This window comes from Schistosoma haematobium, chromosome ZW (genome assembly GCF_000699445.3).
Source record: "Schistosoma haematobium chromosome ZW, whole genome shotgun sequence".
Taxonomy (NCBI): Eukaryota; Metazoa; Platyhelminthes; class Trematoda; order Strigeidida; family Schistosomatidae; genus Schistosoma; species Schistosoma haematobium.
This window is the reverse complement of record NC_067195.1, coordinates 82,651,405-82,676,074: the sequence shown is the minus strand read 5'-3', so window position 1 is coordinate 82,676,074 and position 24,670 is coordinate 82,651,405. Positions and strand designations below refer to the sequence as shown.

The 24,670-nt window shown below is 31.8% G+C and overlaps 1 protein-coding gene across 3 annotated transcripts in view; it reads right to left on the bottom strand.

Annotated features, from left to right (window-relative positions):
* The window catches only part of SIPA1 (Signal-induced proliferation-associated protein 1), a gene marked incomplete at its 5' end in the record, with an annotated part of 160,168 nt that overhangs the window by 70,336 nt on the left and 65,162 nt on the right, over positions 1-24,670 (bottom strand). For 2 of the 3 annotated variants that reach the window (XM_051212474.1, XM_051212473.1), the window contains one exon: positions 10,721-10,796. In XM_051212474.1, the coding sequence (XP_051072656.1) occupies positions 10,721-10,796 (76 nt within the window). Of the gene's footprint in view, positions 1-10,720; positions 10,797-22,487; positions 23,415-24,670 lie in introns of those variants that run through there. The other variant, XM_051212472.1, reaches the window with a different exon arrangement.

The following is a 24,670-nucleotide window of genomic DNA, read 5'->3' as shown; positions in this document are numbered from 1 at the left end:
AAACATAAGAGCACGATACATTTATTGCAGAATAACAGACAGCATTCAATCAGAAATAATTTCGCTAAGCAAACATGATATTTGCTGCTTTACAGAGATTAATTAGTATTAATTGTCTCAACACGTTTTGAAAATTATTACAAATTCCGTTGGAATAAAATACTCATATATCTTAAGCTAGATCAAAGTCTATAGGTTGCTGAATTAGCCTATTTTTATCATTATTACATATAGAAATTCTACAAATGTCTTCCTTAGTGAAATTATATAACTGAGATCATGAACCGATTAGTGTTAGATCACCATTGAAAACCTGGAAGCACTGGACGGCCGTTTCGTACTAATGTGGTTGTGAGGCAGTTACCCAGCGAAAACAGTAGATGGTCGCGCGATATGGCAAACTGGTTGAAGTTAGACGTTAACACCGTTGGATCCCGATTCAGAAGTTTAGAGGCTAAGCGTCTGTACGAGAGATGGAAGGGCTTGGATATGAGTCCCGAGTGCAGTATCGTGGTTGTTCGCTACTGAGGCGTCCCATATTGGGACGAGACCGCCGTCCGATGCTTCTAAGTTTTCTATGGTGATCTAACGCTAATTGGTTCACGATCTCAGTTAAATTCAAGAATCTCCACAATCCTATACTGAGAATTACGTAAAATAAACCATCTAAGAAATAATAATTTATCATTGTTTCTGGCATAAATTTATAAGAAAAAAAATGAGTCCAACAAACAGAAGTCAGTATGTACAAAAATCTGTCAAGATTTTATGGTTGTGTACCACTTCAAACTTAGTAACCAAAATCTATGAAAATAAATTGTAAAACAAAAGTAAATTTTAATATTTTTATCTGTATTAAAATTTCTGATTTCCTACTTAAGTACTACTCATATCAACAAAATTCACTTTCTGTATTATCCGAATTAGTCTACTAAATTACACATATAAATTAAGACATTGAACAATCAATGATTTAAAAAGAAATAATTAAATAATTCAAATAACCCAGGAATGATAGGATGTATTTGTTACTATGTAGTTGTATAGAAAGGTAGACATTATATACCTCCCTTATTATCCTATATATATATAACTGAACAGTGAAAAATTGGTTGCTTAGGGAACATATATGTACAGACCATTCAGTTTACAAGAAACACTGATAATTTTATACGTACTATAGTAAATATATTTTTAAATTTCATATACAACCCTTTCTCTCTCGATATTCCATTAGATTATCTGTTATATTCGATGTTCATTCACTTATATGACAGCCGATATTTGACTTTCATCTTGAATTAGTTTCAAGAGATACTTTTAGATATCTAGTTTATTTAAATTTTCAGTAGTTAGTTATATTTATATAACATAATAGTTTTAATGGTGAGACTATAATTTATGGACGACCTTTGAGCGGCCCTGAGAATGTCTACCTACTATGACTAAGTGAGAGTTATAAACCAGTGTGAGGAATTAGAATCATGATTTACCGTTGGTGGTTAGGGTTAGGAATTAGATTTAGGGTTTTCATCACGAACTGACATCAGCTATAATGCCAAAACTCTATTTAACCAAATGTATGGATGAATTTGACTCGTTATCTTATATCTGATTGGTTCGTCTTGCGGTTTTAATCATTCAATGCGTAACTTTTAAAAGATTTCTATTACTTTTTTCAACCGTATAATTAATAATATGTACAAGATCTCATGAACATTTAAATAATAAGGAGATTAACCAGATTTATTGACTTTCATCATCAACCGCATAGTATTGATGCAAAAACAAAACAAACAAACGTAAACCTATCCAAAATTATGTAGCTGAGAAATGAGTTAAGGTTTGTAGAACAACTACCAGTAGCCGACGTAATAAACCATACACAAAAATATTTATTCTAAAAACGTTTAGTGTTTCCGATAAATCTATTACCACTTTAGTACTAATTATCAACCAAATATGTTAAAACAAGTTGGCTAACTTATTTAATGTTCTAACTTCTCTTATCATGTTAAAAATGCTCATTGATGGTATAATTTTCTCACAATCAAACAAAATAAAATTCATAAATGTACTAAGATGAAGGCTTTTTACCATTTAGTTATATTCGTTTGGTGTTGTTTACTTGTATCATCCCACTAATGTTTAGGACTGCAATTATTCAGACTCTTGTTGACATATTTGCATCCTGTGCGTATTGCCTTAATTCTTAAGCATTATGAGCAAAAATGGATAGTGGATAGCAGTGGAATCTAGGAAGCGTGTTTCGTCCAATTTATAGGATATCAGTCCATTGTCTCAGATTTAATTGTTCATGCATTTTCATACCAATCGCGTTCCGTTTCCAATCTTTTCTTATCGATCTGCTGAAATACATTCTATGCCTGACCACTGTCATATGCTACTTATGTAGATATAAGTAACCCGTATCACAAATTTACACTGCTAATACAGTATGTTTTCATTTCTTCTCAACATAAGTGGCTTAATTTCTTGTTATTGTATTCAATCAATATTCTCAAGCACACTTTTTTATCAGTTCTATTTATTACTAAATAAACTATTCTATTTCGTTTAAGAGTAATACTTAATTATTATCCAGAGTATTGCATAAACCACAAGAATTATAAGGAAGAAAAATTTCGAGTAAATTAGTATTTATTTACTGCCAACAGAGACAAAGATTTTATGGTGATTATATGTACTAATTAACATTAGTATAGTTTAAGATTAATGAAACACTTTGACATAATTGCTTTGATCTAACTACTGGACTTAGATAATGTTCAGTATTTAATAACACAACAGAAGCGAAACTCTAATTTATGGACGAGCCAATCAGAAGCACATTAGAAAGTTCAAGGTCACGGTACCAACTTCAGTGCTAACGTACGATCGGTTCACAGGGCGTTTTGTATAAAACGTGAACAGTGAGCGGCTATAACAAACAAAACGGCGAGATTATAATTTGTGGACGAATCAATCAGGTATGAGATAACAGATCTCGGATTTTTGAGCCAAAGTCTTTCATCCATTTGGCTAAATAGAGTTTTGGCATTATAGCTGATGCCAGTTCGTGATGAAAACATCATATACAATTCTTAACTAGGACAAATTACGACAATTATTGCGAACTGAGTAATAAAAGCACCAGTAACACTGGCTGCAGCGAGGTACTGCATTATATGTGGATGATTGGAGAGCGTACAGACTCCTACATAGACTTGGTTATGTGTATCGTGTCGTTATCCATAGGTGGCATTTTTGGGACTAACAACAGTAGTGCACACAAACAATAGTGAAGCTATGTGGTCGAGGCTGAAAGAGTTTTTGCAACCTTATCGTGGATCCATAGGCCGACTATTCTGTAGCCATATTTACGATTTCCTCTACTGCATGCATTACGATTTTAGAACCTCTGAACCTTTTTCTAACCTTGAAAAGTTTTTGAATCACGTAAAAGAAGTGTATTCACTTTATTTCTTTGGTTTTGTATAATATATTTTTACTCTATACTGACTGTTTGCCGTTTGGATAATATTTCTCAGGGTCACTTGAGATTCGTTCAAAGGTCGTTCATAAATTAGAGTCTCGCCCAACAGGAACACAATATAATGCATAAAGGTAATATTTAAATACATACCGGTAAATGGAATACGTTTCATATTTTGAATTGCTGAATAATACTGTATAGATAATAGTATAGTTGAAGACAACACGATTTTCTTAAATTAAATAGTTATATTACGAAACAAACTTGCACTCTTTAAATTCATCATCTGTGTTATATCTTGGTGAAGATTAAATTACGAGTAACCTCTGAGACCTTTTAATGGACAAATATTATCTATATATTCTTATGGTATAACTATTCAGTAATTAGCTTGTGTATATTTATTTTCATCTTATTATAAGCTTCATTTTGACCTATAGATTATTATTGTAGGATTTACTGTTCATAAGTTATACTTAGTTTATTAGTACTGTCTCCCACGTTCACTTTTTGGCTTTATTATGTATGAATGTAATTTTCTATTTTATGGTGCGTTGCGGTTTGTTTGGTTGGTATATAAACTCAGTATGTCTGAAATAAACGATCCACATAGTGGCATTCTGGACTCAGATGGACGGGTTAGGTGAGCAACAGACCAATAGAACGCTAGGCTGATCAGACCAGTCGGATATCATTAGTTTAGTAAAGTATAAGAACGAATAAGTAGTATTTTGGTTGGCGAATAGATTACGTGATAACTAGCGGGCCATAAAGTCACAATAATTTGAAGTTGCATAACTAAAATGTATTCTATAAGATGGTTATTCTTCATTTGAATTCCATGCGTCTGTATTTATTGACAAAAGAGTTTTCGTAATATTGCAAAAACTGATCATACTTTAATAATTCTGTATTAAAATAGTATTTTGCGAACCGAATATGGGGTTCATTTAAAAATATCCGTGTAAAGTATTCACACAGTTCTATAAAGTGTAAAACGTGCAGCTTGAACTTAGCGAACACTGACAAAATCAGTCTTATATATAAAAAAGCATCGTTTAGAAATGCTTTGTATTTTATTTCTATGGTTGTTTAACAGAAATGATTTGTAGATATCAGTTTATAAGTAAAATCAAGCTATTCTTTGGTTCATTACAAAAGAACAGTATTTTACATATAATGGAGGAATTAAGATTCTTTTCATAAAAAGGTTTTGTTTTATTATCAACAGTTATATTGGATAAACTCTAGGTCACTGAGTCAAACTTCAGTCAGTTTCCATTGACTAGTTGAGTCCAGTCATATCAAGTTTGAGTAATCTACCATCCAACAACATCATTATAAACTATACTAAATGAGCATAACAAGTGATTTTGTGTTGTATACACTCACACCACTATATTCCATGTGCAGTAGAATGCTTGAAAGAAATGAGACGATTTCCCACTTACACAACGAATCACCACTGATAATTATATCTAGTCATTCATACTAACCAGTGTTAGTATGAAGAGCGAGACTGCATATATGGAAATAAAAGTAAGTTTAATGATATGATTTATGCTAATTAAATATTGTGGAAGGAAACTAAAGGAGTATTCTTGAAATCAATGTCGAAGAATTCATTAACCAGTTGACACTAACCATCTGGAAGATTCTTACCATCATCCATAATGTTTACAAGAACAAATTAAGAAAAAAATGAAATTAATCAGAATAATTGTCTTTGAGTATGATGAATAAGGTGTTTTAAATGTTCAATGATTCATGTTGTAGACTACGTTGATCTGAATAACGAAGTTGTAAGTGTAAAACATCTAATATAAATGAATTTGTCAAGCATACGTCCACAGTGATGTTTGGTAGGAGATATTAAATTGATGATAATGGTCATGCTTGGATTGTTGTACGTGAACGTGGACATCAGTTAATGTGTGATACTCTTAATAAGTTGGGTGAAACCCAAGTGAATATATTTGTCAGAATGGGTTTTGTGAAGATTTTTAGAAATTTCACAGGTTGAAATCATGAGTCAATTGAACCTAGATCACCATGGAAAACCTGGAAGCATTTGACGGCCATTTCATCCTATTTTAGGACTCCAATATCAAACGAAAATTTAAAACTTATATTTCCATTAAAACATTATGTAAACTTTTCTTTACAAAAGAAAGAATATACATTTCACGTAACCATTTGTTAAACAATTCATAAACATCAATATTCTTTCAATTGGATAATGGTAGTACATGGATTATTTCATTTAACTAATTAATTATATAATTAATGATCCGAAGTAATTGACAAATCAATATTTCAAAGATTAGAAGAAGTATTTACGTAATCATAAGTACTACTTAATACTTTAATCAGTGTCATTATTATTATGAAACGTTTACAAAATCTTCCGTTAATTTACTAATGAGTTAGATCGTTTCTTTTTTTGTTGTTGTTTGTTTAAATAGTGACTCCCTATTTATTCATCGTTGTTCAGTTATTTTTTGTCCAGAATTTAAACACTTCACTAGACTTGTTTTGTTATGATTTTAAGTGTAATCATGACTAGCAGTCAAATATATCATGTATATCGAATGATTTAAACTAACGTATATTATTTTTATTATTACAGTTATTTTGTTTAAATTGTATATATGAAATGCTATGACTTAAGTTAAGCAGATCAATTCAAAGGACTTTTAATGTGGGTAAACTACAACTAATATTCTCCACACGACCAATAATCATTCCGAGGTTGAAAGATAAATTACCTAGATTAGCCACCTCCCTCTGTATCTATCAATTCAACTGCTCCTGTGGAGCAAGTTATATAGGCAGATGTTCTAGGAGTTTGTACATTCGGGCTCGTGAACACCTCCTCGTGTGGTGAAGCAAAGGTGTAGTCCAAACTGTTAACAGCTCCATCTTAGCCCGTCTAGTTCAAACAAGACATAAAGCCAATATGGAGCAATCTTTTGCAATAATCTATCGTGTTAACAACAGTCTACCTAATTCCGTCAGACTGCGAATGCTACAGACGGCTGAAGCAATTGCTATTCGGATCAACAAACCGGAGCTTTACATCCAAAAGAAGAATGTTCAGCCACTTCTTTTACCCTGGCCAACTTTGGGGCCAACTAGTTAATAATTAACTTTATAATATGGTGACGTAATCTAATTGATGTTCATTTTATGTCCCAAACTTATTACTATTATTGCTATTGTTATTATTATTATTATTATTATTATTACAATCATTATCATTACACTTGATAACCTTTTGAGGAATTTATTCAATATCCACCCCTAAATCTACTATATCTGACCTAATTCATATTATTCTACATATTACGTAATTTCCGATTTTTATCCCATTATCTTCTTTCTCACCCCATGTTGACCATATTTATTCTAATCATTTATCTCACAATTTCATTTCACTTAGAAACTGATTCAAGTTAACAACTTCATATTACAGATTGTAATCATGAGTCGATTGAAGCTAGACAACCATGGAAAACCTGGAAGCACTGGACGGCCGTTTCGTCCTAGTATGGGACTCTTCAGCAGTGCACATCCACGACCCCACACCCGGCGAGACTCGAACCCAGGCGCTTAACCAACTAGACCACTGAGCCGGCATCCAATTGTGTTAATGTCTAACTTCAACCAATCCACAAGCCCCTTCTGATAACTTCATATTAATCAGCCCCAACATTAACGATTTGATTTGATTTTGTATGACAAACAACAATTATCAATTCATATATTACAACTTCCAAATGATGTACTCTGCCTAAAATCTGGCCAATCTTATGGATTATTAATTTGCATTTATAATAACCTGATGAGAAATTATTGAAAAGAATATTCTTCGTTCATATTAATTGTGTTTTAATATAATGGGAATTTTTCAGCGATATATGAAAGTGTTTAGTTGAGAGAGAAGGATTAAAACCAAGTAGCCAAGGGTTTAAGAAACAAAGATGTATGATCAATAATGATTTTTATTTTTGATTTTTCAAATATAATAAAACTAATTTGGATGAATTAAATTGTTGAAGATCATTGCCTGTAACATGAGTAAATTTAGTATCGTTTTAAAGTTTATATCCCATATCAACTTTAGACAAACACTGAAAAAAAGAAAGGACTGGATGGCTATTTTGCATTAGTATGGGATACCTAGTCTATGATTGTGACTCGACTAATAATAGAATTAAAGACTTTCAAGTTTTGCAGTTGACGTTTAACCTTCACATTCAGTAATTTATATCATTTAATTTAGGTCATTTTGCAATGTTGTGCAACTGTCTTCTGAAGTGATTGGCACATAATTGCCTAATTACTTATAAGGTTGAATTTCACTAGTCATGGAGTCTCAGTAGGACTTTAGGAATTTCCTCTTAATATTTGTTACTTGTATGTACATGATTACCTTTAATAGTATAAAGAATTTGTGAAAATTATTGGACATATGTAGTGTGCATCACAAAATGACCTTTAATAACCAGTGAATCTCCTTGACAATAGAGAAATCTGAACTAAATACTTACGTCTAATCATTGATAACATATCACAAAACACTTTCTAATAGTTTTCTTTACTTCTGAAAATATTTATTCTGTATAACATTATTGGGTAGTCACATAAAATTATTGACTACAGTAACCTAATCAATTACATTGAAAAGAATGAAACTTTCTCAACTGAAGATTGTTTTGAGAAGATAAGTTTCATAAATTAACTTTTATCATAGAGGGTAACTACATTCATATATAACCAAAAAGAGCTTAAACTCAATAGGCCACTAGTAGATTCATATAAGAAAATGATATTTGAGAGATCTCAGATATCAAAATTTACATAATTCCAAAGCTTTACCCGGTAAACTGGTCTAAGTTTCATCAAGGAAATAATCATAATCAAAATTACTAGCATAAAAAAATGTTTTGTGTAGATTGTAAAGTTTTCCAAATTTAAATAGTGAATTGATTTTAACTAGACTACAAATGGAAACCTGGAATTATGTGACTGTTCAAGAATGCACATTCACAATCTACCACTCAGCAACCGGACTAAGGACCTTTGATCTTGCATTCAAACGTTTAACCTCTCAACCATGTCAAGTGTTGGGAAGTTATCAACAGAACAAAGTAGATGTTTACTTCTGAGGAGTTTCCTACTAGGATGAAACAGCCGTCCAGTGTTTCCAGTTTACCAGTAGTTTTCCTAGATCAGTTCATGATATCACTAAGGTTTTTTTCTTTTTCGATGTTATGTTGACCGACAACCATTTGAACTGTATATCTAAACTTGATCACAAATTTCATAAATTTATTTCTTTTAATGTGCTTTTGTAAAGTAAAAGCAATCAAAACATTGTAGGATGACATAAATTTATTTCATTCTACATGATTTAACTTTTCGGCAATATGCATGGGTTAGCATGAATAAACGAAATGTTTTTTACAAATGTAAGTTTGTGCATAATAAGTGTCAAATCATTTAGTTTACTAATGAGGATTAATTATAATCGTAATCAACAATTATACAACAATAATTTATAGACAAACGGAATAAGCAGAAAAAAGACTATGATGTCGGTGATTGTGAGAAACACTTCTTAAATGTTACGTTTATGGTAAATGAAATAATAAAATTAATGATTCGTAACAAAACACATTTACAAATTAGTCATAATAATAATAATGATACTTTTCAAGTTGAATTCACAAGCCAATCTAAGCTGAACAACTAATGAAAACCTGGAAGCATTAGACTGCCGTTTCGTACTAGTATGGGACTCCTCAGTAGTGATACTGTTAGTAATTGTTAAAGATATTATTAGAAAAAACAATTAAATGGATTGCTTATCTGATCGGAGATTAAACATTTCACTGGATCAGGTTAAAATTATAAAACTAACTGTAAGTTAAAAGTTGACTAAAGTGAACAATAAAAGTGCTACTAGAATGAAAGAAAATATGAAAATATAGTAGAAGAATGTTCGTGAACATTATAGGTCGAAAAAACAAAAAAATTGGATGATTTTGTAAAAATTAAAGAAAAGAAGATTGATAGTGAATCAATTACAATAACAGTACACAGAAACTGTAAATTTAGTTTTTCGCACATAGGTTAAGGTTGAGATGACAAATAACTATTATTTCTTTTTAACGAATAAATCTCACTGGTGAACTAAGTGAATTTATGCTTATTACGCACAAAGTAACCTATCCGTCACACTATAACCAAGCTCTAACATTGATTAATGCGACAGAAGTTTAAATTTGTTTAAATAATCCACGTTTAAATTCACTTGGTGTTGTTTACTTGTATCTTTCCATTGTTATTTTGGACTGCAATCGATCAGTCTCTTGTTGGCATACTGGGCGGACTACTTCGATGTTGCCTTTGGTCAGAAGCTTTATCAGCGAAGATGGATAGTGGCTTGCAGTGGAATCCCGGAGGTTCGTTTCTTCTTATTTGGGACTCGTCAACTGGATGTACATGCATATCACAGTTGATGTTCACCCTGGAACTCAAACCCACTACCGTTTGCTTCAAACGCCATCGCGTTATTCACTGGGTTCGAGTCTCAGGGTGAACATCAACTCTAAGATGCAGGTACATCCAATTGAAGAGTCCCAAATAGGAGGAAACGAGCGTCCTGGATTACACTGCTAGCCAGTATCCATATCTGCTAAAAAAATCCATGTTTAGTCTTGATAACTCACTTCTGATCCAATTTTATATGTGAAATTCGGTGAGAATTCTGATGTTCAAACATTAAAAACTTGTTCTTACGTATAACATATATTCAAATAGCAAATTTATAAATTTCTATTACACTATCATTGCTCATTTTTATCTTTTTTACAGAAACAATAAACTTATAATTCACAATTTAAAGAAAAATATCCTGTATATAAATTCGATTTGCTGCCATCAATAAAAGACACCGGAACGAATCCATCAGGGAGCACCAGTTCCCTCAAGATGACAAGTACACCTTGCTGACGAGTGCCAAGTAGCACGAAACCCCGGTCCAGGGTTTCTTGTTGACTACCACCAACCACCATCTTATATCAACAAATGATTACGAACATTGTTCATGATTCATTAGAACTACAACAATGAAGCATTTCACTGAATACATAGATGCTTTTAAAACAAACAACAACAATAATAATAATAAAATGAAAACATTTAAAATTAAATTACCATTGTTGTACATTTCTTCTTCAGTTGACTGATTTTTTCGGCATAATAATACACCGAATTTGTGATTGTTCAATAACTACAATACAAAAAAGCAAATAATACAAAATTCAAACAAACTGACTTTACAAATATAGAAAAAACAACACTCTCTTAGTTATATTTGTTGAGAATTATCTAACAAGCTTATGTCAATTACAAAAGGGTTGAGTTAAATATTCAAGACGTTTGACCATAGCACAATTACATGTTAATGTGTTTGTTTTTCACTGTATTATAGCTTATAGAGCAGTTGAACTATAAATAATGTAAAAATTTTATAGCTAGTTGATATTAGATTTTCTATAATATCGATTGTCATATAGTGGTATATGCTACTCATACTGACAGATATAAGTAGTATGTAGTCGCAATCAAAAGTGGAATGTCTGGCAGCCGAAGACTGAATTAAAGAGAAAAGGAAGGGAAACAAAGAGCAATTGGAATATACACAGAATTGAAGGGGTAATGGAGTAGATTAAGGACAACGCAAAAAAATATGTTCAAAATAATGTATTTAATGTAAGATTTTCATTGTGTGACAAAGGTACTGTGTAATTTTGCATTAAAGAAAAGATTGATTTCTCCAAACTGAGTTTTCATTCACTACAATATAATATTTTATAGTTTTAACAAATGGATGTAACACTGTGAAAATTCAGCTTCATCATACTGAGTAACATATGTATCTTTTAGGTTGTTCGTTTAACCATGGAGGTAAACCTATTTTTTAATTCAAAGTAATTATAAATTAGAATTTCAATGGTTTGATAAACAATTGTTCATTTGTTTAGATAAAATAAATAGAAATGTTAATTGATTAACAACATAGAAGTGGTTGTATGATGTCTACTAAATGATCTGAGGTGAAAGATAAACCATTAAGCAAACGATTAAGTCGTTTATAGTAAAATAACATGCTTATATACAAATTATTGACAGAAAAATAGTATGAGTAAATGTCATAAATGATTGATCAATATCAGTTTAGTAAGCTTTTAGCTCTATAATGAATTAACTAGTAAATAATATGTCTTCTTCTATCTAGTCTATCATAATAGTATGTAAGCTAAATATTCATTTTATGCAATCGGTTTAATTTCTATTTGAACATTGAATAAAGCAATGTTCGCTATTGACTATTTGTAATCACAGATGTTTTGAAAGACTTTTCATCAACTTTTCGGTAATTCAATATAAGTCAATGTGTAGTGGGTTCATAATGAGTAAATATGTGATTGTCCGTGAGAATTTATCAAGATAACAAAGCACTAAATAAATGATAATTTGCATAGATTGTTTGAATAGGATGGAATATGTGTCCAAGACTCCACTTTTAGCCACCATCCATCTTAGCTTATAATCCTTGTGACTTAAGACAATATCGATAAAATCTGCACAAGATGTACAAACGCCACAAGAAACTGTTCATTTGTAGTCTTAAACATCAATAGAAAGATTAAAATAACCAATGCACAAACCAGTGACTATTTGCACTCAGTAGCTAAGTGGATAATGCGACAGCGTTTGATACCAACGGTACTGGATTTGAATTCTGAAGTGGATATCAGTTAAATCCTGAAAACGAGTGCCAAATAGAACGATATATGTGTTTTAAATTCCACTGTTAGCCAACATATATGGTAATTTTGGACGAATATATTTTTACATCATAAAAGCACAATATCAATTTTGAGTGATTTAATTTCTTTGCAGTGAATCATAAATAATTGTGATCGAACGATGTAGGATACTTTCTTTTACAATACCTCTATTTCATATAATATTCATTGTAGATGCTCATATAGATATATAAATGAAGTCATCTAGAAAATGATTAGTCATGAAATGAAATAGCACCATGTAAACTGAAGTGATGAAGAGTATTTATTGCTTAAGATTCGAATATTAAAGACAGTCCTTACAGATAACACTAACAATAAATTCTCTGAAAATGAATAAATTATTTATAATCAAGTGCTCAAAAAGAACATTATTTACCTCACTTCAATTAAAGAAATAAATATTAGAAATGAGCGATATTTAACTGATACAATGAGATGATCGAATCTAATTGAATCTATAGTTGAATGGTAAAGAAATCAATATTCAAGAGATTAGGTAACAAAACTTTTATAAGTATTGAAAAAGTATATACTCGGAAATATTGATCAATGAATAAGCCTGTATATGAATAACGTCTATATATGTCACATCCGTATCGGAAAAATTTCTTCTACAGAATCTGCTATACTAAATTCACGTATACAGATTACTTATATTAATCCATTTAATTTAAATGACAAAGATTTCTATGACTTCTTAATACTTATTCGAATTATATTTTCTGGAATTTTTTCTGTCAGTCCCTTTATTCTTCTCACTTATTTGCTTCATTTTTTTTTCTCTCAGGTATCTTTTATTGGCTATCTTGAAGTAAAGTTTATCAACATAGGTCAGTTAATTTGTGAGTTTGACAACTTACTAACTTATATTTACATTTTTCCTTAAAGAAATAAAAACATTTGATCCATATCAATTTCATCACAATTTCAGTATATATGTAAATTAATAGTGTTTAAAAGCTCAATAGCGATTATCGCAAGCAATTTTAAACATGAGATATGTATCTTAAAGTTGGATCATAAATCAATCCTAATGAAACCGTGACATAGAGTGTTTAGTGTAATTAAACTACTTTTATGTCTAGACTTATGATACTAGAAGACACATTCAATAAGATTGTGTTTGAAAGATATTTTACAGATAACTAAACAAAAGCTATACTTAATGTAGAGGGGTTCGCAGAGCTTTTTGAACTTTCATAGTTTAAAACACAAACTGGTCTTAGTCAGAATATCTCTGGGAACCTGAAAGCACTGGAACGGTTCTCTATACTGACTAACTTCAAAAAATCAACTTTTCGAGTATTAGTGCGGTGTGACGAGTGAAATTGAACCGTGTCGAGTATGAGATAATTACTCACTATAAGGAGTGGATGAGGTTTGCCCAGTACCATGAATTAATTGGATGGATACGTTTGCCTGGGAGTACGAAGGTGCCAGGTTCGGTCTTTAGACGAAGATTCGTTGAAAATCACTACTAAAGAGTTCAAGTATTCATCTGAGGTCTAGATAAGATACGTTAGTGATTGAAACTACGAGAAACAACATATATCCCATATCTTTCTCTTCAATAACAAGTAGGACTTTTGATGAAGTATCACTTGGTGTTTACATTAAACATACTTGACAATTAAGTCATAGCATTGATATTCATGTATTTAAATTAACTATACAGAAAAGTGACATCTCTGTACTTGAACACTTACTATTTTAAATCTTATTGAAATTTAATTTTGTTTACTCTTTCCTAGTTACTAACCATTTACTACTTGTAATCAATAATTGACGTTTACTTAATTATTTCTTAAATTATTGTTTTTATTAAAATGTTTACGATTCGATGAGTTTATAGCACCACATGAAATATCCATAAAATATGTCAACTATTAAATATTTATATACAAATGTATTTTATAATAAACGAAAGTTCTTTTATTTATTAACCTACAATAGGGAACTAAGTTACTCATTATTTTAGCTGATTACATAATGGGTGGTCTACAAATTACAATACTATTTAAAGAAAAACAACAACTTTATATGATGGTAGGATATTTGTATTAACTTCAAATATTTATACAATGAACTATTGAAAATTAAAAGATGGAAACATTGTGATAATGCTAATCAAATATATTCTAAAAAATACAATCAATCTATTCAAAGATTTATACATAAAGCAATGAGCCAATAAGTACATGGGATATAAGTTTACTACATGTAACATTTATAGCTTTTACAAACAGATTCAGACAATTCATAAGCACAACTAATCAATGTGATCTTTATATTCAATCCTAAAACTGATTTGAAGATTGATCAATCTTTGTTAACATTGATATGATAACAACATAGACACTTCATTAAGTATTATGTTATGTTTTCTTATAACAATTTATATATAAGAGATATGATAATGATGTTTATTGTAACTAAACGCTTATCAAGTAATGTTTTGTTATACTACATTGTCATTACACAAAAGAAAGATATGTTTTAATTGGTTAACAAAGATATTAATCTATTATATCTGATAAGCTGGCTTCAAACTAATCGTATAACACTATGACAAGAAACTAAATCTTTATTTATTTAAGGATGATTATGTTGAGTATCATAAGAAAAAGAGAATAATTGAGTACTTTACTTAATACTTTACTTTAATAAATTTCGATTCAATAAGATGGAGTTAATTCGAGAAATCCGATATATTTAGGTTATACATTTAGAACAATCTGGTCACAGACATACTTGTGAAAGCATCTATGTGAAAAAATTCAAAAAAAGGTCAATATTTAAAGTATGTTCAAAGAAGCATGAAGCAGCAATTAGCTTTTATTAGTTTCCATATGAAACTCCTTGACATATATGTAACCGAATTGTTCAAAATGTATAGAGTAAATAAATCAAATTTTTCTAAAAATCAACTTCGTCTCCTCGCTATTCTCTCAAAATTTAAGCTTAAGAAAGTATTGACTACGAAAGTACGATCCTAAATGTAATTTTTGGTAGGATCTTAGCGCACGTACTGACGTTGTTATAATGATTCTTATTATCTCATGAGTTTTGTAAAACAAACTTTCAGAGGTTTAAAACTATATAAATTATCAGAAAGAAGATTTGTGGAGATCGTGTTAAATGAATGTTTGAATTCACGAGTCGATTCAAGTTAGACCACCACTGAAAGCCTGGAAGCAATGCACGTTCGTTTCGTCTCAGTATAGAACTCAACAATGCATGCGCTGGACTCGGACCCAGAACCTTCGATCCCGCACGCGAACGGCTCAGTGGTCTAGAATTTAAGCGATCTAGAGCAAACTGGAAGTGTTAGGTTCGAGTCCTAAGTGAGGAAGTGTAGATGCGCATTTCTGAGGAGTCCCATACTAGAACGAGTCGGCCGTCTAGTGCTTGCAGTCTCTTAATGGTCGTCCAACTTAAATTGACTCTTGAATTCAACCTTTAAACCACATATATTATGTTATATTTTTAAGGTACAGAACAAATATCAAAGGATTATTAGTTAATGAGCAGTAGTATTATCTTGGTTTACGACTTTTAAATGAGAAACTATGAAAATCCAATATTTTGAGTTCATTCCATATGGTATCATGTATTAATGCTAATAAATGTTTCGAACTAAGATAAAACATATGTTCAATGTTTACCAATTATCAGTGTAATTCCAAATATTGTCAATCTTCTAATGAAAAGGTTTTTGATTGAGATCATAGATCGACTGATTTTAGACCACCATTGAAAACCTGAAAACACTGGACGGCCGTCTCGTCCTATTCTAGGACTCATCTGCAGTGCGCATTCCGTGAGCTGGATCGTGGATTGGTTCATGATCACAATCAAAAACTTAAGAATCTCCAAAACTTTATACTAAAAAGGTTTGTTTTTATTTCTAATTCAGATTGAATTACATAATAAACTAGATTTAATAAATATTGAAAGAATTCTTCAACTGAATAATTTACCTAAATCATTATTTATAGTCATAATCTTCTCATGAAAATACATTGAAACATAGATCAGTTAAAAAAAAACTTTATCTTTCAATATAATAGAAATTAAGCAAAAGATGACTGAAAATATCCAGTCTAATTATGAAAATTATATTGAGTACACAAGAAAAAAAACTATGTCAACTCGTTATATTATTAGAAACACAAATCATTAAACATCAGGAGTTAAGTAACAATTGAACATAACATTGTATAGTTGAGAGGGTAAGGGAGAAAGTAATCACTAAAGCTAAACATTATTAAAATATATTAATAATAGTCATTTTAGCAAAGATAGATAGCGGCTAACAGTGGAACTTATGATGTTCTTTTCGTCTTATTTGGGACTCGTCAACTTGATATACCTGCATATCAGAGTTGATGTTCACTCTAGGACTCGAACTCATTACCATTCGCTTCAAACGCCATCGTGTTATCTAATTAGCTACCGAATCCTGATAGCCACTTGCTTGTGCAATGGAATGAAGCATAAATCAATTGCAGTCCCAATCATGAATGTGAAGATTCAAGTAAATAATAACAAGTGAATAATAATAGTCATTGAAATAAATTTCTTCAGTTAAATTATCTTAATTATAACATTGACTTTAGAAATTATGCTGGAAAATAAATGATACATTTAATAAATTACTCATTTCTATAATTATTTAAAGTGTTAGTTCATATTGGTAAATTTCACATAATCTATGGTGTCATGTGATTGAAGTCAGTCAGTAAGTCAGCTACAACGTAGGACCAGGCAAATATATGCATCGGTTCAAGTTGCCAATATCAAAGTGAGAATCTTCAATACGAACGTCAAGGCAGTTCTACTGTACGGAGCTGAAACTTGGAGAACTACAACAACCACAATCAAGAAAATACAAGTATTTATAAATAGCTGTCTACGCAAGATACTCAACATCCATTGGCCGGATACCATCAGCAATAGCCTTCTGTGGGAGAGAACAAACCAACTTCCAGCTGAAGAAATTAGGAAAAAACGATGGAAATGGATAGGACATACATTACGCAAATCGTCAAACTGCATCACGAGACAAGCCCTAACTTGGAATCGTGAAGGGAAGCGAAAAAGAGGAAGGCCAAAGAACACATTGCGTCGGATAATAGAAGCAGATATGAAAACGATGAATTACAACTGGACGGAGCTAGAAAGGATTGCCCAGGACAGGGTTGGATGGCGAGTGCTGGTGAGCGGCCTATGCTCCTTCACAAGGAGTAACAGGCGTAAGTAAGTAAGTAAGTTGCCATACCTCATTAGCACAGCAAGATGAACATTTGATTAAAACAATTGGTAGGTGTATATTATATAGCCGATCTTAAGCAACTTAACAATGAATCTGATAACCGTATTCAGTTATTAATACGGTCAACAGAAAAAAGTAATAAAACTACATTAAAACCATGAATTGATCTCAATTGGATCAACATTGAAAACCTGGAAGCACTGAACAGATGGAGTTCTAATGAGAAGCCGCGACCAATCTGTCGGGTGTGAGACAGTTATTTACTACAAGTAATGACGTTTAATGTTGTCGAATAATTGATGTTAGATATGAACACCGTTGGATGTTTGCTCAGTGTTATAGTGGCTAAGTTTTCGTGAGTGCGACCAAAAAACCTGGATACGATTCCCACATACGAGGATGCGCACAGGTATGACTGATGAGTTATATGCATGAACGAAACAGCCGTCTAGTCCCTATAGGTTATCAGTGGTAGTTCAAATTAGATCAATTCATGATTTTAGTGAAGTTATAATGATTGGCATAATGATTAACAAACTTTTAGCATACTTTAGTTTGTAAAGTTTAATTAAATGTACGAAATGTGACCGAAGAATAGTACACGAAGTGTATGAATAAACAATTGAGTTTGATGTGTAAGAAAGTAGTAAAATAGATGTTATAGTTATCAGTAATCATAATCAAGATAAAAAAGATTACGTACTGTTAATAGAATTATTAAATGATTACACAATCGTTGAACATGATAAAATAAATATGTAAAAACCAATGCGATTGTGTAAGAGATGAATATCAGAGAACGAAAAAGTAATAATAATGAAAATAAATAGGATAGGGTTCAAGAAAATTTTAATTAATAAATACTATGGCAGGGAAAGGCTAATCACACATTTCTTCTGTATGCATAAGTCAGGTCGGAAACGTTTGATAGAGGTTGTATCTACAAAACAGAGTAAGATTGATATTTCTCGTCTGTTAATTATTTTAAATCCATGACTTATATTCACTTTATGTGCACCATGCTAAAGGTTTCTGGCAATAGCATTTGTACAGACGATAAGCCCTTTCAGCCATAGGTTCCTAGGAATATGTTTAGGAAAACTAGTAGAGGCACTTCGATCTGTCCTTACAATTTACTTGCTACCGTAGATACACGTCAATTCATAGATACAATCGAAAATGATGTGGAAAGGGTATTAATCTACCTTCAAATGGTTTGACGAACACTTGGTATTGCCTAGTGACACCAGTTGAACAGCATGGAAGATTCTTTTGAAAGCTGCCTTGATTGTGTCATTGATTCTCCCTGAAATCTCATCTCTTTTGAATGTACGTCGGGTGAAAATAGGTATTTTCAACGTTTCCGACCTGAACGATGAATACAGAAGGGAAGTTTTTCATTCTTCTTAACCTTATGATTTCAGTTACTTTTCGTACATTTATCTAAACTCCATGAATTTAAGTGTATTAAACACTTGTTGATTATTGTATTAGTAATTGTGATTTTAGATTTATTTTATTGTGAAAACCTTATTGTTTTTTTGTTTAAGAATCTAATGAAAATATATTAAAACTAACTGTATTAGTAGTCAGCTGAATACCGTTTACAATGATGTAAATTATGCGAAAAAATCATCTGAAGGACCGTAACGTCAGCTTACTGATAAAATCTAATGAGAATCATGATTTACCGTAAACAGGGTAGAGTTAATATTTTGAGCCGTTAGATCTCACTTTCCTGATCTGACAACCAGTAGACCAGCAGAATCGAATTAATTTAGAAATCCACTGAAAACAAGGAAGCACAGGATAGCTGTTTCGTTCTAGTGTAAAACTTTTCAGAAGTGCGTATCCCGGACTCCATCAATGGAGATCTGAACCAGAACCTCTAGTTTTTCACTCAAACTCTTATTCTGTAGACCACTGAATTCAAAGCCAATTATGTATGTGTCTAACTTCAATCAATTCACATTATTTTACAACACTTACACTGTTTTTGCTAAGTGACTGCTTTACACTCGACACTCTTGAAATCTATTAGTGACGGCTTTTCCTTAGAATTCGAAAACTATCCCCTGAATCTAGTTAACAGTGAGTATAGAATAATAATTAGCATAGAGGTACATGGAGCTTATTGAATGTTATTCATAACACGAACCAATTCATTGCATAGTTCAAAGATTTCTATCAAAAACTTTAATTTTAACATTTGAATTCATGAGTCGATCTAAGCTAGAACACCATTAAAAACCTGGGAGCAGCGGAATGCCGGCTCAGTGGTTTAGAGGTTGAGCGTTCATACACGAGACCGAAGGTCCTGGTTTCGAGTCCTATGTGCGGGATCGTAGATGCACAGTGCTGAGGAGTCTCGTACTAGAACGAAACATCCATCCAATGCTTTGAGTTTTCCAATGTCAGTCTAACGTTAATCAGTTCATGAACTCAATTACAACACTATCATAAGACTGTGATACCTTAGACATCATCTACAAGTATGTTGGATATTTGTAAACCTGTTATACAAAATCTTTGTTGGGTGAATAGTAATAACAACACTTTTCTTTAATCTAAACAAGTTCTTTATTATGAATGATTTAAAATTAGTAATTTTCAATTGTTAAAAAAAACTGATCAAGAAGTTATTGTAGTTAAAATCTCACAACACTATATAGTCATAATACAATCTTAACTAGAAGCTTCTGAATACTTGAATTGATCATAAAACTTAGTGTATAGACCAAAACAATTTTAAACTACTTGTTCAATAATAAAGTTTGTATATCAGTAACAGTGTTACCTATTGAAAGTAGACAATTATAAAGTTAGCAAAACTTAAAAATTGATCAGTTATATGATGCTTAGAACAAAACTGTTAATTGATATGTCTTGCAACCAGATTAAAAAATAAATATTCACAGATTGAACTCATGAGTCAGTTGAAGCTAGACCACCATTGAAAACCTGGGAGCACTGGACGGCCGTTTCGTCCTAGTATGGGACTCCTCAGCACTGCGCATCCACAACCCGCACCACCCGGGGCTCGAACCCAGGACCTACTGACTTCGCGCGCGAGCACTTAACCATTAGACCACTGAGCCGGCATCCAACGGTGTTAATGTCTAACTTCAACCAATCCACGAAGTTGCGCTACCATACACCATTGTCTTCAGTGAGTTCCTATCTCACAACAGACCTGGTTGAACTCCACTGGTAACGACTTCTCACTAGAACTCCAGAAGTGTTTCCTGAAGTCAGTCACTAGTGAGCAGGTGATTATTATTATCAGAATGTGTTTTGTGGAGATTTTTAGAAAATTTCACAGATTGAACTCATGAGTCAGTTGAAGCTAGACCACCATTGAAAACCTGGAAGCACTGGACGGCCGTGGATGCGCACTGCTGAGGAGTCCCATACTAGGACGAAACGGCCGTCCAGTGCTTCCAGGTTTCCAATGGTGGTCTAGCTTCAACTGACTCATGAGTTCAATCTGTGAAAATTTCTAAAAATCTCCACAAAACACATTCTGATAAAAAATAAATAGTCATGGAATGTGCTACACACCATAATATGACTTGTAGTTTTAACAGATGTAAATTAAAATGCATGTATAAACATGAATTGTTTATATTCATTAACATTTTCACTGAAACATATAAAATGGTCAATAATTACAGGTCACGTAATTTGAATAGAATCACTAACTTTATTGCATCAAAAACCAAATATAATTTTATATTATGACTTATAATTAAATTGATCGACATACAAATAGAGAAAATCATTCAATATCAAGTATCATTACTGTCTTATTGTGCTTTAAGACTCTTCAGTAGTGCCACATCATTAGACTACATTTGATCAAATCCATGACCTACAGATTTTAAGAGGAGAGGAAATCCTAATCTTAGACCACTGAATCATAATCCAACATTATTCACTTTGAATTTCGATCTGTATATGACACGGAACAACTTTTATCAAATATTATCATTGTGTACATAGCTCACATCTTAATTAGTTAACTTCATCAATTAGAACATGTTAAAAGTTAGATAGCCTTTGGTCACGTTTTATTCATACTTTTACTCATTTTAAATTGGTGAAATGATTTGGAGAATTTGGTACGATTCAACTAGAAACTACTATTATTCTAAAGAAAATTTGTCATCCAATTATTAATGTTACTGTTACGTGACAAAAACAAGAAGCCATGACCAGTGGAGCTAATCCGTGTCGGGTAGAGACAGGTATCTACCTCAGTACAATGCAAGATGGTCGCGCAATTTCATGGATTGGTTGAGGTTAAACATTAACACCGTTGAATGCCAGCCGGCTCAGTGGTTCAGTAAGTTAAGCGTTCGCACGCGAGACTGAAGGTACTGAGTTCAAATCCCGCTAGCGGGATAGTAGATACGCACTAATGTGGAGTCCCACAATAGGACGAAACGGCCGTCCAGTGCTTCTAGGTTTTCAATGCTGGTCTAACATCAATCGGTTCATGATCTCAATCAAAAATTAATAATCCGCACAACCCCTATACTGAAAAAAACGAACCAAGAAAATACAACTGATGACAAAAATATGTCTTGTCATTCTAATTCTATGACTGTTTGATTATTTTTTTAATTAATCACTTTCGAAATATAGACAAATTACTTTTTTTCAAAAGATTGCCAATTTTTTTTCAATTTTCAATCTGATCTGACACTAAGAAATGTGAAGTTGTATTCGAGAAAAAATAATTAGAATCAAAATGAACACATGAAAATGAGTAAACTGTAATTACAGAAGCATGACTTTTAAATCAATCAACAAACAACTATATATGTTTGTTTGTTTGTTTTTTTGGCAAGTATCAAGTCTGTTAGACGAAACCGAAAAACTTTTCTCTTTGTTGTTGTCGTTTTTTGTTGCTCTTGCTGTCAAAATAACCAATGTAATATGACACACACACAAAAAAAAGAAAATCATTCTGATTACCTCGTTTTCTACTTAATCACAATTCTACTGTGTATTTTTTGTATTAAAACAAAAAACAATTTGTCATGAAAACCGAGAACTATAATTGAATTATGTAATTATAAAGTGTATATCATTTTATCGTTTGAATTAAACTACCTTATTGATGTTTACATGTATTATGCATGTTGAATCGACTGTCAACTAAAATGTATTTAGTAATTTCTACTTATACTGGCATTTAAGTAGTGGAGTCTTTTTTTTCTTTGTTGTTGTTGTTGTTGTTAAATCATGTGAAAAATCATTATGTTTAAAATATGTTCTAGGTAATTCTTTTTTTAAATGAAATTTACGTACTTAATATTTATGAAACTGAATAAACATGTGCAATAAAAACATATAACACATAATTATAGTAATTTTTATAGTTGAATTCATGAATCAATGGAAACTAGACTACCATGGAAAAGCTGGAAACACTGAACGATTGTTTCGACTGGTTTCAAGAGGAATTTCCTTGAGTTTTAGTAAGAATCAGTGACGAGTGGAGTTCAACCAGGTGTGTTGTGAGACAGCAACTCACTGGATTAGTTGAAGTTAGATATTAACACTGTTAGTTGCCAGCTGTGTGGTCTAGAAGTTGAGCGTTGGTGCGCGAAAATGATAGGTCCTGGGTTCGAATTTCACGAGGAGGGATTGTGGATGCGCACTGATGAGGGGTCCTGTATTAAGACGAAACGGCCATTCAGTGCTTCCAGGTTTTCCATGGGGTCTAGCTTCAATCGACTCATGAATTCAACTATAAAAACACATAATTCATAAGAGTCATTAACTACCCAATTGAAATGGATATGTTTGCTTCAGAATACTATCAATTAGTCTAGTAATATGATAGATTATACACATACTAATAAGAAGGAAAAATACTACATGGATCTATTGCAAATTGACTATATTCCTTTAAGATATTTTATGAATTTCAATAAGAATAATCTTTATCTTTGAATTTTATCCCAACATTTCAGCTGTTATTACGGTTGAATTTTGTCAATTTCAATAAAAACATCTTGTAGAAAGATGAAGTTATTTTGGAAGATTTGAGTGTCATAGATGATATTTTGCTTTTTCTTCGAAATTGAACTTCATTAAGCGTGACTTTCAGTCTGAATTACTTCATTATGCAAACGATTGGATAGAAAGTACTTTCTTTTTACAGGTTGTTTGCTTTCTAGTTTTAAATTAACTTATATTTAAATATTTGAAAATTGAATGGTTTAGTTGAAGGAAAGAAATTTTCTTAAGAAATAGTAGTGATGAAACCAAAAGAATATTCTAACAAGAAGAATTTTCATTAAACTCTTGTTGCATGATCTAGTCAAACTTCATGAGATCATCCAAAGAATTTGTCAAAAGCTTTCGTATACCTCATATTCTCAAGGTCTCCTGAAGTTGTGCTAAACACTGACATACATCCTTTTCTTCTAAAACGAGCGGATTCACTTTTCACCTTAGTATAGTCTGAACGGATTTGAAGACAAATTCGTTGCACAGGCTATAGATATGCTATAATACACTTTAAACAAAATAACGGTTAATTTATGTGTTTCAAATTTATTAAACTTATTTCACTATATATTCCAGATCGGTCAGCTAAAGCGCGTTACTAACAGAACGTTCGATATAATTAAGAGCACAGATGATATTTTAAATCACTTCACGTGTATTTGTACAATACAAATAAGTCATTAGAGATCAAGAGTAACTGTATACATCACTGTTAATACTGAAGAATATATTTATTCCGTCTGTGGTGGCATATATATTCATCCTAAGCAGATTGACTCTATACACTTCCAAATCACAGAATGAATGAACTAAACTCAAAGTAAATATGATTATGTGGTGATTTTCTGTGAACACAATTGTTCGTTCTTATAGTACGGAAGAACTCATTTCATTTCATCATATTCCAATATGTTTACCTGAATGGAATTGACCCATTCTTAATTTTGATCGTATGTGTATAACAATTTCTATCATTTTGATAGAATTTTG